The sequence below is a fragment of the Borostomias antarcticus genome (assembly GCF_949987555.1).
Source record: "Borostomias antarcticus genome assembly, chromosome: 4".
Classification (NCBI taxonomy): domain Eukaryota; kingdom Metazoa; phylum Chordata; class Actinopteri; order Stomiiformes; family Stomiidae; genus Borostomias; species Borostomias antarcticus.
Genome location: NC_140237.1, coordinates 31,794,324 through 31,811,976, shown reverse-complemented (window position 1 = coordinate 31,811,976; position 17,653 = coordinate 31,794,324). Strand labels below are relative to the sequence as shown.

The 17,653-nt window shown below is 44.3% G+C and overlaps 1 protein-coding gene across 1 annotated transcript in view; it reads right to left on the bottom strand.

Annotated features, from left to right (window-relative positions):
• abhd17c (abhydrolase domain containing 17C, depalmitoylase) overlaps positions 1–17,653 on the bottom strand; it is a 38,790-nt gene that overhangs the window by 2,388 nt on the left and 18,749 nt on the right. The window contains exon 2 of the mRNA XM_084436707.1: positions 11,987–12,166. Within this exon, the coding sequence (XP_084292833.1) occupies positions 11,987–12,166 (180 nt within the window). The remainder of the gene's footprint in view (positions 1–11,986; positions 12,167–17,653) is intronic.

Here is a 17,653-nt window from a genome sequence, read left to right as displayed (position 1 = left end):
TCCCTCGCAGAGTCGGGGGGCGCCTCCCCAGAGACCAGCGCAGGTGCTGGGTTAGAGGCCGAGGCAGACGCTGAGCCTGCCACGCGTTAGGGGGCCGGGGCGGGAGATGAAGTGCAGAGCATATCCGCGGCCCCCCCGGGGGGGCTTGAATGGAGAGGGCCGTGGGAGAAGCTAGGGCACCGTGGCAGGACGGGGCTCCGGGGAAGGGCGGGGTTCCGGGGAAGGGCGGGGCTCCGTGGCGCTTTCCCCAGAAAAAATCATAATAATAATATGATAGAATAAAAGCATGAGCAGCTCCGTGCTCTGTGGAGAGGGTGGGTGAGGTTACTCCACGCAACACACACACACGTACGCATGCACACATACACACACGCGCACGCTTGCACTTAACATTCCTAGCCACGCAACACTGCAGCCTGCGAAGATGAAGACCGCCAGCCCATTAAACATTCAAGCGGTCCTGTTGTTCATTCCCACAGAGCCGACGGGACCTCCAGTCCTCTACTGACCAGCCTCTACTGACCAGCTACCTCACACTCGGGCTGGGTTCTACTGACCGGCCACCACACACTCGGGCTGGGTTCTATTGACCGGCCACCACACACTCGGGCTGGGTTCTATTGACCGGCCACCACACACTCGGGCTGGGTTCTACTGGGTTCTGAAAGGCCCTCGGAGGGAAAGACATGGATGGAGGCAACCCGACAGAGGTGAGGACTAGAACGAGAGAGAGAGAGAGAGATAGTGTGTGTGTTTGTGAGAGAGAGAGAGAGAGAGAGAGAGATAGTGTGTGTGTTTGTGAGAGAGAGAGAGAGAGACACGAGACAAAGAGAGAGACAGAGAGAAAGGGAGGGAGGACTACGTGCTCCTATCACTCATTACAGTATAGGCACACGCGCGCCCGCACGCACGCACGCACACACACCATGGGCAGGAACAGGAGATGGGGAAATGCATCTGCATTTCTATGGCATGGCTGCCGCCTGCCCATGGCCATCATTACTCGACTTCTCGTCGGCGCTTTGGCTGTCAGCTCTCCATCTACCCAGCTCATTCCACACCTGTCTGTTCTCCTCTTCAACCTTTTGTGTTCTCTCACTCGCTCTCTCTCCCTCTCTCTCCCCTCCGAGCGATGATCAACCGACTGTCGTTCCGTCCTTCCAATTATTCTCCCCAGGTGTGGGAACACAGAACACATGGTCTCATTACTCCCTGCGCTGCTGAGCCAGATCTACTCCACGTTAACGGAGAGCTGAGTCACCCAGAGCGGCCAGAAGGGGGGCGGCCATTGCGGCTGTTGCTGATGGGATGGCGTCCCATCGCCGGTTCAAACAACACTTCAGTATGAAAGGGACGCGGCGGCGAGCGTTTTTTGGCGTGATGAGACACTTAACGCGGTCTCTCGCACCGAGAGCGCCGCTCTCTCCCTGGCTCTTCACTCACCACTTCCAGAACAATGTGGAGCGCTTTGCCGCCACTCCAAGATGCACTTGACGCTCAAGTGACAGATTAACTAACACCTGTACCGAGAATACTCCAACGTGGATTCCTTTATTACGCCCCCCTTAGTACGTTGAAAATCTACACTCGTCTGGTAACAAATCAAATTTTTACTGGTGAATCTAACTACAAATGAACAAATGTGATGTGATATTAGACTGTTGGTAATAGGTGAGTAGTAAAGGGGTAATAAAATCCTTCAGAGATGTAGACAGGTGCGTAGGAAAACGTCAAAGACTTGGCGTAGAAAAAGAGAGGGTCTCGCACGCTGTCCTCACGGGCAAACTCAACGTCCTGGCAAACTCACTGTCCTCACTGGCAAACTCAACGTTATTATGGCAAGAAACAACGTTTCGGTCCAACGTTTCGGTCCACCGACCTTCGTCAAACCTGTCAAACCTGACAAAGGTCGGTGGACCTGCCATAATGTTGGTATGTCGGTGTTTCTTGCCATAATAAAGTTGAGTTTGCCACTGAGGACAGTGTGCGGGACCCCTCTCTTTTTAATAGGCGAGTAGTGAAACATCACGCTGATAGTGGACACGTTAATCCATGTTGTTATCGAGGAGGTCCTGAGAACGTGTGATGGAGACAGGGGGCTGGAGCCATGTTGATGACATGCACAAAGGCCTTACAGTAAAACATCAAAGGCCTTACAGTAAAACATCAAAGTAGGGCAATGTGTGAGTACTGAGGGAGAGGATACAGAGAGGAGAGGGAGAGACGTATACAGAGAGAGAAGCCTGTGCTCAATAAAGTGATGACGGAGATACTAAACCAGGGTCAGAGAGACTAAGAGAAAGATGACTTTTCAGCAGATGTTAGGGTGATAATTGCTGTATTCCTCACAGGCGTGACACATCTGATCCCTCTAAAGGCAGTACTCACCGCTGGAAGGCCTTAGACACACACACACACCCGCGCGCACACACCCACACCGACCCGCACGGCTGGGCGAGATGGCCTAATAGCTTGAATTCATGGGTTACCCCAATTTATATCTGGACTTTCTTTTTTTTCTCAGTGTGAATTGTGGCAAGAAGCTTTTTGAGGCTGGGCTTTTAATGTTTAGACAGGTGCCATATCTTTGGCTATATGGGATATATATAAAACGATGCAGCGAGTCATTAGTGGTTTACCAGAAGTTTTGCGAGTGGGATTGCTCAAAGCACCAGCATCTCCTGTCTAAACTTTCACACTTCCCTCTCATTCCACAGCGTGGTTTTGGCTCAGGTGCTAGAAGAGTTAATTGTCCTGCAACCTTTCGGAGCAGCCGTCTGCTGAACGATAAGCCCAGGACAGTGCTTTACTCAACATTTGATCTCTTAAGAGACCACTTCCATATAATGGAGCAAACGCCAGTGCCCTTTTGAGGATCGTTTCATCCTCAAGAGATTTCACTGTACTGAGAGAATGCTTGACTACTGGACTTGGGAAAGGCTGTTCAGGATTGTGATTGGTGGGAAAGCCTATTCAGGATTGTGATTGGTGGATACACTTTGTACACGTGCTTTGACACAGTGGGGACATGGAATGAAAAGCGAGATGCATTGCTACTTCTACAGTATGACAGAAATATAAACCCAAGAACCAGCTTGATGATGGTGATACAGCACATCGCACCAAAAAGAACATTTTATTAATCAAGTTAAAGGTAGGGTAGGTGATTTTGGAGAAACCAGGAAGAGTAAGCTAGTTTTTTGAACAATCCAACCGACAAAATCCCCACCCCTTCTTTAAGATCTCCCTCCAAACTGGGGGGAAGCAACACTCGCTAGGTAGGATGACAGGCAGGTAGGCCATCCAACCATTTCTTATTTATAAAAAAAAAAAAAAAGTTTAATGTTTTAATAAAAAAACACATTTTAAACACATTTATAAACATTTTTCGTACACAAAGGCCATGAAACCCTACTACTAATACTTTGTTTAACACATTCTAAGAAAGGACTACATGTTTTCCAAAAGATATCTAAATGCCACTTATAACTAGCAGTGTTGGACATCAGCTCTATCCAATGTTCAAACAGAGACCGTTGTTGACTTCCACTGCCTTAAGATAATTCTATAGCCAGAGACCATTGCTAAGAGACACCATAATTCCTGAGACGGGAGTAGGATTAGGTTCTCTGGCAGGATACCCAACATGCACATTGCAGGATCTTTAATTAAAGATCTTAGACCTTATTTACAAAAGAGACTATTTTTTGCTATGTATTTACCCTATCACATTCATATAACATATGTATCACTGTTCCCACTTTAGTATTACAACACCAACATGTGTCACTATCTCTTAACTTGAGCCTGGCCATTTTGCTGGGCGTATGAATGATTTTACAGTTCATTAGCTGTGATTGGGCTTCTCGGGCGGAGGTATACCTGGACACCGCCTCACGCCAGGACTCCTCTGGAACTTCCCTCCCTATGTCCTTCTCCCAGGTAGTTTTAAGTCCACCTATATTGGGTGCGTTACTGCTCCTAATATAGTCATAGAATCTTCATGTTCCTTCTTTTCTATGGGGATTTCCATCAGGTCCTGGAGACGTCTCAGTGGATTTGGTTTGGTCTTGATCACTGTGGCAAGTTTTTAAGCTGTAGGTATTTCCAAACGTCTGTTTGTGATAGATTATGGTTATCCTTCAAATAATTAAAAGATACCATATGGCCATCCTGGTAGAGATCTTCTAAAAACATAATCCCTCCACTAACCCATTTGGGCCAGCAGAAAGATTTCTTAGCTGTTCTAAATGCTTTACTATGACAAAGAGGCCATTTCTGTAAGACGAGGGTTAGTTTTTGTGTATTGATGGGCCATTTTCCAACTTTCCCTTGTAAATTCCAAGACTGGGTTTTGGTTGGGAATCGGTCGTCCTAACTTTGTTAGGAAGTCCTGTATTGAAAAGGGACTGAGTTGTTTCAAGCAGGGACTGAATCAGGTGCCAAGTTATTTTTTGTTAATTGTGAGAGTGAGAAGGACCAGTGACACCAACTCCATTCTAGGAAGGGAGAGTCCAACCCTGAGGCTTAGCAGCATAACGCTTGGTACGGTTGAAAAGGGGTTTCTTACCCTGCCAAATACTGGCAATGTTGTACTCTTTTAAGAGTGATGGTGGGAAGGTAAGAGGCAACATACATTATATCGTTTTTTTTTAAGGGCTATAATCATTTTTATTAAGTTAATTCTGCCCAGAAGGGATATTGTTAATTTACTCCAATTTTGCACAAGGTACTGGGTATTATGAATAATAGGTTGAAGGTTAATCTGCATCATTTTTTAACACCTGGTGTGAGCTTTATGCCTAAATACCCATTTGAATGACCAGTCTGCCCTTGTTACGGGGGATGCGTTGTTGAGAGGAGCATAGCCTCTGATTTAGCCCAATTCATTTTGTAACCTGATATTTGAGAAAAATTATCAATTAGAGGACACATTGCTGGGACAGCTGTCTCTGGGTGACTTGAAATCACTAAAATAAATAAAAAAGATGATCTTCCTCTAAAAAATCCCATTTGATCTGAGTGTATTATGGTGGGTAATAGATTCTCAAGTCCCATTTGATCTGAGTGTATTATGGTGGGTAATAGATTCTCAAGTCCCACTTGATCTGAGTGTATTATGGTGGGTAATAGATTCTTAAGTCTTTTTGCAAGGATCTTAGCAAGTATTTTCCCATCAACATTACCAAGAGAAATAGGCCTGTAGTTGCCACAGTGCTGAAGGTCTTTACCTTTTTTATAAATTAGAGTGATAATACTTGATCTCATGCCGTCAGGAAGCCCCGTCAGGAATGCTCCTTTCTAGGGCACTACGAAAAACGAATGAAGTCTTGGGGCAAAAATATAACTACATTTTTTATAAAAGTCAGATGGATATCCATCATCTCCAGGGGCACTGCCTAATCTTTGATAGCACCCTGAATCTCCTGTAGCATAATATCACCTAATGAGTCCCTATCTTGAGTGGATAAGCAAGGAAGATTAACAGATGAAAAAAAGGGATCATACAGATCTGCTGATATATCACCTTGTGAGGGGTAAAGGTTTTGATAGAACTTTTTGAAAACCTCATTGACTTCTTGTCTTTGAAATCGAGAGTTTAACATGTTTTTGAATAATTTTTCAAGATGCCCATCCACATCCATTGTATGACCAAAACGGTGGTAGAGCAATTATCAGACTTTCTCAAAAATGCTAGTTTTGTCAACGTTTTGATCTGAACCATTGTATATGATCATAAGTAACCTTAAAACAGGGCTAAACATGCATTTTCCCTTTACTACTTCTTTAACGTGGGCCTACCATATAATTTTGTTATTTTGTTTATAAGAGCCGGTATCTAGTAGGCCTATGGGTCATCATTCTTCTGGTGTCACAAATATCTGTGTTTTGTCACCCAAGTTTCTCAAAGTTAAGGTCAAGGCGGCTCCGGAAAGCGTCCATTCGTTGACACAGTAAATCCACGGAGGTCTGAACAGGATGGATTGACTCTAACCCTTTTATCAAAGTAGACATATCCTCTCAAACTGCCTCGCCGTTTGTCCAGCTCCGCAATTAGTTGCTCCATAGCGATGGCACCCGATCCGCCTGCGGCCATTGCTGATAGCTTCTCTACCGTTTAGCTATTCTACTGTTTAGCTACTTGTAGTAGAACGTTTTGCTGGATGTTCTCGATTAGCGTTAATATTCCTACTTTTCAAGCGCCCACGGATCATTCTGCAGTCCAGGCGCCTCTCTAGACATTTGACGAGACTGACAGAGGTGCTTTTTCGTTTCAAATCGGGTTAATATAGATAGACGGGAGCGCCTCGAGCGTTCATCTCACCCGCTCACAACCAAACCGGAATATTTCAGACATTTTCTGATTGGACGGACTTATTACAGTCCTGCAACATTCACGGATTATGGATTTTTATTTTATTTTAGCGACAAAGCATTTTATTTATTGATTGCTGTTGGGATGTAAAATGCAGTGCTTAGGTTGCCTACCCCACCTTTAACTCGACCAGTAGTGCTAAAAACACATCGTTGCAAGAGATCTAATCCTTGTTCCACATGACATGCCATCCCTACATAATCAGTATATCACACCGTTAGGAGGTTAACACTGTGACCTTCAGCTGGAGATGTCTGAAGCCCCAGGCTGTGGGTGACAGGGAGCTGTACGGCAGGTGTTGGGTCCGGATGACGCAGGACTGACTAACACCTGTAGGGATACAGACAGCTCCAGACGCAGGGTGTCTGGGTCCACATGAGAGACCAGGGCCCCACCAAGGTTATAATAGTTCTGCTTTTTTTCATTAGTTTTTATTTTTATATCGTTTTAACTTTTTGTTTTCAATTTCAGTTTAGTTTTAATTAGTTTTTAAAGCAGGTTTGCTAGTTAAGTTTTTATTTTTCTTCTGTGTTAGCCCCGTGAGACTATCCTGATCCACACAAAACAAACCATTTGGCGCACATCAGGTTACTTCTGAGCAGCGGCACAGCTAAAGAAAAAATGGAGGATAGATTTCATATCCACCCAAAATACTAGGCTTATGTATGAAATGACGTTGATGTTCCAACAGTTCTCAGTGTCCCCAGCAATGCTTTGGCTGCACTCTACAATGCATAATGTTTCATCATATCTGAGCCACGGAAAATGGACATGACATTCTTTGCGAAAGGCATATATTTTGGCCTTCTTGTATGTGGTAGGCTCAGGCTCGGAGGGTCAGGATTAGGCATTTTACCGGGACAGATGTTAGGTCTGGGCTGGGCCTTTCATGGCTGGGTGTAATGGGCATTTTTCTTGCCGAAAAATCTATCAATAGTTCTATTCATTTTGAGTTGCCGGTATGTTTTAAGGTTGTAATATCGCTCGAGGGGTACAGGGCGCACATAGGCCTTATTTTTACCCCCAACCCGCATTCATTTAATTTCAAACCGTTATTTATACTAATAAAGCACTCCCTCATTTACAGTGTTCATGAGTTCAAACAGAGACACACATATCAACAGAACAAATGCAATATACAACAATAATAATAATTCTAATTAAGCCATTCAGCAAAGAATATCAGGGTCAGAGGCATTGAGAGGCAGAGTAGGGGCAGGTCTTCACAGAATGTGGGTGGGGGGTGGGTGGGGAGGGGGGGTACACCACACACATAGGCACACAGAGACAGACCTGCTAAAGGTAAGCCGCATCGGTGCGGCCAATGAAAATGGTTGGTCGCACCTGACAGATTCCGCTCCAGAGGTCGCCCTGGAGACTGATCAACTATACCAGACAAGGTCCTATCCTAACCCTACCTAACCGTGCATGGAGGCCCTATCCTAACCCTACCTAACCGTGCATGGAGGCCCTATCCTAACCCTACCTAACCGTGCATGGAGGCCCTATCCTAACCCTACCTAACCGTGCATGGAGGCCCTATCCTAACCCTACCTAACCCGTGCATGGAGGCCCTATCCTAACCCTACCTAACCGTGCATGGAGGCCCTATCCTAACCCTACCTAACCCGTGCATGGAGGCCCTATCCTAACCCTACCTAACCGTGCATGGAGGCCCTATCCTAACCCTACCTCACCGTGCATGGAGGCCCTATCCTAACCCTACCTAACCGTGCATGGAGGCCCTATCCTAACCCTACCTAACCGTGCATAGAAAGTTACTACCCCCAGCGGTCTGTAGATCCACTGGCCCTCTCCCCACCCCTCCCCTTCCATTCTCTCCTCTCCATTCCTCTCCTGCCTGCTGAGTTACTACCCCTGCCCCTTATGCTCGGCTCTGCAGGGGAGAGATAAAAGCCACCCCCAAAAATCCAATCAGGCCTGCAGCTCCTCCTCAGAAGCATGGCTGTATTTCAGCTTCCTCCACATCCCCTATCCCCAGCCCTGCACCTGTCCTGGGCAGATAGCCCTCCACATCTCTGTCCCTCACACCTGCACCTGTCTTGGGGAGATATATCTCACCAGATCCTCATCCCCTCCAAGACCTGCACCTGTCCTGGACAGATATCCCTCCAGATCAATATCCCTCACACCTGCACCTGTTCTGGGTAGATATCCCACAGCGCTGCCCAGAACAGGACCCATAACTTCCCAGCTCCCACAACCTCCCCATATACTCCTTACCACCAAAATCACCCACTTCCCATTGCAATGTAGCCTTGTGAGACCATCTTTATCTCACAAGCTCACATTCTGTTTCTCTCCGCAGATCAGTCTGGCATTCCCCCGATCTAGAACGATTTCCAGAAATTGGAAATGTGACCGGACCAATCAGGGACTGCGTTCTAACTACCGTTCTGTCCCCAAGTGGAACGCAGCCCCTTGGGTCGCAATCATTTTTACAGCTCACCTTTCTGGCCCCTGGGTGAAACTGTTTTTTTGCTTCCCTCTGGAATATGTAGGGGTGGGACTTATGCCCACCTCCCTTGTTCTCTGTAAAGCGTATTGTGTTGCCTCTGTGTATGAAATGTACTATACAAATAAAGCTTTGATTGATTGATAGCTGATGTGAAATACAGGCCGCTGGCAAAGCAGTAAGCTAATAGAGGGGTGAGATCTGATGTCACTTTGTAGGCCGAGTGCCTTGAAAGTTAGCATTGCCGCCATTGTGGGTTGTAACGTTTAGGACAAAAAGTACTCTATTCTGGGGGTCTCTGTTGAACACACAACTTATATTCTGCATTTTTAACGAATCCCATTCATTTTTCCCACAGGGATTTTGGACTACATCCGACAATGGCGGCAATGAATTATAGGGAATTTACATCAAGATAATTTTTCAAGATGGTGGCCATGACTGGTATGGAAATTGTAATTGCAATAAAGTAGCCTGGATTAGTCTGATATGGATGATCTGTCAAATCATAAAAAATAATGTTAACACTTTATAATAAGTGCACACTATAAAGCATTTAAGTACTTAATTCATCATTTATAAAGCATTATTCATTCATTATTACACATAAGTAAGCAATTTATTAAAACATGTGTAAAGGTTTTATTCTTCATTAATAAGCTAATGTAAAATGTGTTTATTCACTGTTTTTTCATACTTTATAAACAATGTATTTTACAATTTGTAAATTACGTATCGTATCAATTACAAACAAGTTTTTCATGAGTTGTTGGTTCATCAGGTTGTTTATAACATGGAAGTTAATGATTGTCAAACTGTACATTATGCATGCATTTATCCATGTAATGCCATGCACAAATGGTTAGTAAGTGGGTTAATAGATGATTTATAAACACTTCATAATACTGTAATTCATGATGAATTCAAGTAGTTAAAAAGCATTTAAGCATAGCATTTAAGCATAGGCCGTTGATAAAGTATTATGTGGGAGTTGATCTAAAGTGTAAACTATCTATGCTTTACACAGCATTTACTAATGAGATATTAAGGCTGGCAATGCAATTGCGATAGATTTCAACTAGTCTGCAGTGTATTTTTTAGTTATTGCACAGGGGTGGTTTTGAACCCTGGTCTACTGCAGTGCAAACACCTGTCTAAACCATTAGGCCACCAAAAACAGGGACACAACTTGACTTTCTTTAGTTATGTTTTACATAAATGTTAATAAAGTGGATGTTGAAGCACAGCCAGGCCACACTGGTGACACCACTGCTGTGAAACACAGCATGGGGCTCAGTGGCAGCTAAATACACTTCTGTAGTCAGTATGAATCTAGTCCTGGTTGTGATAGTTTAGTAGTAGTGTAGTTTAGTTTCCTAAATGCTATCTAATGTTAGCCCCACTAGATAGCCGCATCTGAATTGATCATATTATATCTATCCCTGATAAGAAAATTGATCAGAGAACTGTCGCCACAGGCGGTCATTTAGAAAATTGTTGCCATGGGCAACATATTGAAAAATCATGATGCCCAAATCTCCCATTTTTTGGGAATGCCCTTGGCTATAACTGTACCAAATGTCAAGCTTTTATCACAAAATGCACAATTGTTATGCTTATCTGCTCCACTATTGAGATTGCTATTCCTGTACTTTGCCTTCAGCAGTAGATTATGCTCTTAGTCACTTGTTTTAGAAAGGAGATGCACTTGTGAGTTCCGGCAAGTAGTAGTACATTGGCTTTTTCTACATCAAATGCAATTATTGTTAGTCGCTTTGGATAAAAGTGTCTGCTAAATGACTGTAATGTAATGTATTAAGACTGATATAGCAGAGGGAAGAAGGCAGGGAGCCCCTATCCCCTTTAATATGAGCCTAGCCTACTATGCGCCAGCAATCACGTACATTTCCCAAACGGAATATCACAACACAAAACAGCTTTCCTAGATCCATCTTCTTTTATTAATTAAGTTGTCCTCTGGATTTTTTTTTCTCCCACATTGACAGATTGAGCTCTAACATCTGCGAAAATGCTTTAGGGACAGCAAAAACATTTCCTTGTTTACTGCTGCCCAAAGCATGTGCCTGATTAGCGCACACTTTGAAATGTGCAGTTGAGGACACTATCATCCGATCGCCCAACCATAGGCTATGGGAAACTTACACTGCATAAAAACAAGGGGGCATCCGAAGTAGATGGACTAGATGTGGGCTAGATGCATGTTTAGCAAGAAAAATAGGTATTTTATTGTGCTGCCTGCGAGTTTAAGTTTGTTAGCTGTCCCAACTCCCGCTGTCTTCCCTCAGCCTAGTAATATGAGAACAAAAAAAGAGGAATGGATTGGCAAATCTCTGGTTTGAACAGGCAAATCTGATTCGACTCACAAAATTCAGGGTCGGGTACAGCCCTACTTACAAATAAGTTGAACTGCTTCTATACCACGGTAAAAAAAATAAAAAATACCATGTGACCCACTTCAGCATACACCTACTTAATTAAAAACATCATCCTCTGTCTGATATTGTACTGTGAGAGGAAGATTGAGACCTCAATTATCAGGTAGCTTAGCTCAGTGACCAAGAAATTGCAGGATACGCAGGCATTATGCAAAATAACCAGACCTGAAATGTTTCTTCAAGGCTTGAACCAAGACTTTCATAAGCTTAACTATCTATGTATATCTGAATATGTTTTGCGTTGGCTGACTAGTTCTATCTAGCTGTCTGAGCTGACAAAACAATCTGGCTGGCTAGCTAGCGAATAGCAGGTTGGCCTGCAGCTTGTGTGCCAAATATGGTAAACTAACGTTAGCTGCCTTGAACAGTACAAAGGGATCTACGGTAAAAAGTTTCTCGGCGGAAAAGACATTTGGGATTTGGCAAAGGTTTTGCTACTGATTGACTGAAGGAGTTTGTCTGTCAAGGCAAGTAGTCTCACCCGCTGAAGTCGTTCGAGATAAGGGGAAGGCCAAACTGATCTGCAGAGAAACTGAACGCAAGCTTGCGAGATACGAATGGTCTCACAAGGATAATTTCAATGTTCCCCCCCGCCCACCTACCCCCACTCTACCCACTTTCATCGGCAGAAGGGTTATCACCTGCCACACTGCAAACATAATACCACTAGACACCCACCTGGGGAAGGCATCGAAGCAGTAGGTCTTGCGTGTGTCGGGGAAGGCCACACGGAGGCCGGACATGAGGGGCGAGTGCAGGATGACGGCGGCACACTCGTAGCGCGCCGCCAGGTCTACCGTGGGCACCGTGCCGATGCTCTGCCCGTACAGGATGATGTTTTCTGGCGTCACTCCGTACCTGGGGGGAGGAGAGAGAGAACAGAGGAAGGGAAACAAGAGAAGGAGTGTTAGATCACAAAAGGCACAGTACAAAGTTGCCAGATTGCCGCCATTGTGGAGATTGTATCCCTCAAGGTGTCTCAGATGTAATAAGCCCTTCTTCCCAGCGATTATGATACTTATGCAACTTAAGATGCCATTTCAGGCTAATCCTTATCAAATCGGTTTCTGTGTGACATAAAAATATATGACACGATGCGCTTTTAACCCGTCGGCCTGAGTTTAGGGAGAGGTTGAGGAGCCATGATGCAGCTGTAGCCATCTAGTTAGGTAGGTCCCGGGGCTGAGGTGGGAGGGACAGGCAGAGGATACGGAGAAAGGTCAGCGCCATAAAAGCCCGTTTTATTAGACACTTGAAAGCAGGCCGAGAGACTTGTCAGTGACAGCAGTCTGGCTTTCATACTAACACACACATTACTGCCCAATAAAACACAGGTCTGCCCAGTAACATGGTGTGTGGAGAGAACGGGGGACAGACGAGCGGAGAATGGAAGTGAGGAGGAGATGGAGAGGGGTGAGCAGCAGGCGGCCTGTCCTGGGGGGACCCTGATCGCCAGGTTTCAGGTATGCGCCTGGCCGTGCTTGGCACGGTGCTGCATTTTCCCCGGGTTGGGTTCCTCTGCTGGGGGAGGCCGGGCCAGAATAGGGATGGGTAGCCTTGAGAGACCATCCTGATCTCACAAGCTCACATTCATTTTGCTCCGCAGTGGATAGAGACCGAATGTGAGCAAGCTAGATCAAGGTGGTCTCACGAGGCTAAGGGAGGGGTGGGTGGGAGGGGTACCAGACAAGCAGTGTGTGTGTGATAAGGGCCAGGGGAACCAGACACTCCTGAAAGAGCCTCAGATATGCCTCCCAGTAGGGGTAAAATGAACTATTTGCTAGCCAGTGGCTGGTTAAAAAAAAAATCAGTCTGGCCGGTAAATTTCTTCATTTACCAGTCAGTTGGCCGTAGGGCTGGGTTTAAAAAATTGATTCATTGATTCTGAATCGATTCTCAATCAAATGATTCAGAATCGATTCATGAATCCCAAAATCGGTCTTTTATTTAATGAATGAATGAATAAATGAAGGTATGATTAATAGTTAATTAATTAATTCAATGATTCATTCATTCATTCATTTTTGGAAATCAGTATCGATACCCAGCCCTAGTATTGATGTGTTGCATAACTTGACAGAGAATGTAATTAACAGACCTGCAAACTCCCGAGAGTGAAAAAGGTGACAGGTCCGAAACCAAGTTATGGTAGGTGGGTCCGGGGGAATCCTCCCCCAGAAGAAATTGTTAGTGATTTTAATATGCAAATTACACTTTTTGGAGCGTTTTGAAACTGGAATTTCTGTGTGTGAGTAGATACATGGCTCTTGCAAGGCGCATAATATATCCATCCCAATTACAACCCCAAATACAAGTATGTTAATATCCAGATTCACAGTTGAAACATTTTAATCAGAATTTCAATGTTTCTTTTTCCCTAAAAAGAGAGAACAGATATCTCATAAAAAGTTAGTTATTTACTTAAGCAACCAAACAATTACTTTTTTACACTTTATTCTCCCTGTTGCCTCTCAAAAAAAGACAACCAACCTCCATTGCCTGAAATGCAGGAAAGAATGAGACAGGGAGACATGATAGCTAGGGATTAGGGCTGCACAATTATGACAAAAGATGATAATTGCGATTATTTGATTCCAAATGGTAATTGTGATTAATAATTGTGATTAATATTTAATATATAATATTAATATATAATAACCAAAATGCTCCCAAATCACGGACGTTGATCCCTTTCTCGCTACCAACTCACTGACCTTGTTTTTGCTCATTTTTTCACTACTCACGGCTGCGGGTACACTTGTGACACTTGTCTTGACCTACGGCTATCTGTCTTCTCAGTGAAATTGCTGCACACAGCGCTCTCAGCGGGAACGCATGTGATTGGTCAGACAGCATAAGCGCCTGTGATTAGTCCGTGTAGACCTAACACACTCAATTCAAAGCAAAATTAGTAATCACATTAATTGCGGCCTTTTGCGATTAGCTAATTGCGGAGGTCATAATCGCGATTTCGATGAATTCACGATTAATTGTGCAGCCCTACTAGGGATGCTCCGATCTGAATTTTTTGGGCCGATACCGATCACCGATTATTTTCCTCAGGATACAGATACCGATTTATAAAAACCCCCCCACAAAAAACGACTTCTCCTCTTAGAATGGTCTTACCCATATTATTGTCACCTATGATGACACTGTCTTTGCTTGCATATTTAGGGCCCGAGCACTGGCGGTGCGAGGCCCTATTGTATTTCGAAGGATTATTATTAGGGCCCGAGCACACTGGCGGTGCGAGGCCCTATTGTATTTCGAAGGATTATTCTCCTCCTTCTCCTTCTTCTTCCAAAACAAATGCCTTTTTGGCGGCCTAAACATCGATGAAAACGGATGAAACTTTGCAGATACGTCAGTCCCGGTGAAAAATTTGATAATTCATGGGTGACGGAAATGGGCGTGGCAAAACGGCTCAAGAGCGCCCCCTGGAAAGTTTCAAATGGCGAGCCCCACCTTTCAGTTTGATGTAGGCGAACGAAATTCGGAGGGCATATGTATTTCATCGAGCCACACTAAAATGTCTCTTAGAGCTGTACCCAACATGCAACAGGAAGGCCGCCATTTTGCTTTTAATGTGCCATTTTGTCCTTGTTTTGACCATTTCCATGCCTCGTATTTCAACGAACTCCTCCTACAGATTTCATCCGATCAACTTCATACTCGGTCAGCTTCATCTTAAGCCCTTTGTGATCAAAAGTTATCAAGAAAATTGAGTTTTCACCAAACACCCTTGCCGTGGCGCCCCGCCAAAGTTTGACATTTCGCCATAAAACACGATGTCCTCATAACTTCTCCATACATTATCCGATTTGTCCGATATATCTCACGCTTCATGACGGTTCTGTCCTGAACACATCTTTGTGTCAGTATTGCGTCATACTTATAGCGCCACCTATTGGTGAAACAGGAAGTCCTCATAACTCCTCCATACATTATCCAATTTGTCCGATATAGCTCACGCTTCATGACGGTTCTGTCCTGAACACATCTATGTGTCAGTATTGCGTCATACGTATAGCGCCACCTATTGGTGAAACAGGAAGTCCCCATAACTCCTCCATACATTATCGGATTTGTCCGATATATCTCACGCTTCATGACGGTTCTGTCCTGAACACATCTATGTGTCAGTATTGCATCATACTTATAGCGCCACCTATTGGTGAAACAGGAAGTCCTCATAACTCCTCCATACATTATCCGATTTGTCCGATTTATCTCACGCTTCATGACGGTTCTGTCCTGAACACATCTATGTGTCAGTATTGCGTCATACTTATAGCGCCACCTATTGGTGAAACAGGAAGTCCTCATAACTCCTGCATACATCATCCGATTTGAACCAAATTGCTGACGCTTCATGAAGGTCACCTTCTGAACACATCTATGCGTCGGTATTGAGTAACACTTACAGCGCCACCTACTGGTGAAACAGGAAGTACTCATAACTCCTACATACATTATCCGATTTACTCCAAATTGCTCATGCTTGATGAAGGTCGCATCTTGAACACATCTGTAGGTCAGTATTGCGTCATACTTACAGCGCCACCTACTGCTTACAGGAAGTCCTCATAACTCCTACATACTTTGTCCGATTTACACAACATTTCTCACGCTTCATCAAGGTACTGTCCTGAACACATCTATGCATCGGTATTGAGTCACGCTTAGAGCGCCACCTACTGGTGACAGGAAGTTTCTGTCAGTACTGGACACCGAAATAGCACACCCTTTAACGGCGCCACACCCCGACCCGCGTGGGGTGCGAGGGCCCGCTCACTGCTGCTTGCAGCACTAGTTTTAGATTAAGGTTGCCCATTATTATCTCTTATTAACTGATGAATAGGCCCTCCAAATATTATTCTGTATATATCATATTCAGTAGACTTCACACTTCAGTATACAGTATACCATTCGGACCAATGCCGAGTAAAAAAAAAAAAAAAGTTGTGTTTTTTGTAGTGTAATTGTTTTCGTGACTTTTATTTTGGAATTCCTTGAAAGAAAGCTACCGGACATAAGTTTTGTTTCTGCTTGAGGAGCAACTAGTAGTGTCCTCTATCCTAATTTCAAACCTCAAAAATATACAAACTACAGCTGATCAGAGATTTCGTTAACAAGTGATTAGCAGCAGCAGCTTTGGAGATATTTGGGCTCTATGAAAAAACGCTGTATGAGGAGGTTTTAGTAACACTAACCGAATCGATATTGAATCGAATCGAATCGAATTGAATCCGTGATAATCGATTCTGAACCTTGTGAATCGGAATCGAATTGATTCTTGAAATTCGACTCGATACCCAGCCCTAGTTGGCCGGTAAGGCAAAAATATTTAGTTTTAGCCAAAAAGCTTTTGCCAAAAAGCTTTAAACCCAGACTCAAAAGGCTTTAAACCCAGACTGAACGAGGACAGACAAAGGAAATATCTGTCTTGTGCGTCTCACAGGATAGTACATCACTGCTTGAAAGATGGCAGTTATTCTTGACAGAGTTTCATAACTGTATACTGTCCAGTTCCATAGCTTCTGGGATGTAGACTAAAAAACTACAAAAAAAGGAAAAAAAAGTACAGTCTTGGCATAGCCCGAACGGTATCAAATGTAATCCCTCACATTAACCAATAATATTAATAATATAATAATAAGCCAACCAGTTAGACCTGACTGGGGGACAAAAGCCAACCAGTTAGACCTGACTGGGGGACAACAATAACCAACCAGTTAGACCTGACTGGGGGACAATAACCAACCAGTTAGACCTGACTGGGGGACAAAAGCCAACCAGTTAGACCTGACTGGGGGACAACAATAACCAACCAGTTAGACCTGACTGGGGGACAACAATAACCAACCAGTTAGACCTGACTGGGGGACAACAATAACCAACCAGTTAGACCTGACTGGGGGACAACAATAACCAACCAGCGGGTGTGTCACTGTTTTCAGAGGGGAGGCCCACATTGATGGAGTTTGGGAACCCATGTACTAGCCTAATTTATGTAGAGCGTCTTCGAGCCATAGCTTGTCTTCTTATACAGTGTAAACTATGCTTTAGTTACTGTGATGAGGGAATAACCATGTGATGAGGGAATAACCATGAATACTAGAGAGAGGAGGATATCTAATCAGTATCATCTGGCCAAGCAGAACCACAGTCATCATCATCATCATACTCTCCATACTTTACTGATGACAAATACAATATCAAGTCCCAAGGTCACTGAGCAGACAGTGATTCCGGTAATGATCCACCTGCTTTATAGGCGAGCTCAGGTTGGGTGGGAGCAGCCAACGGACCTAGCCACCGAAACTGATGTGGCGTGACAAC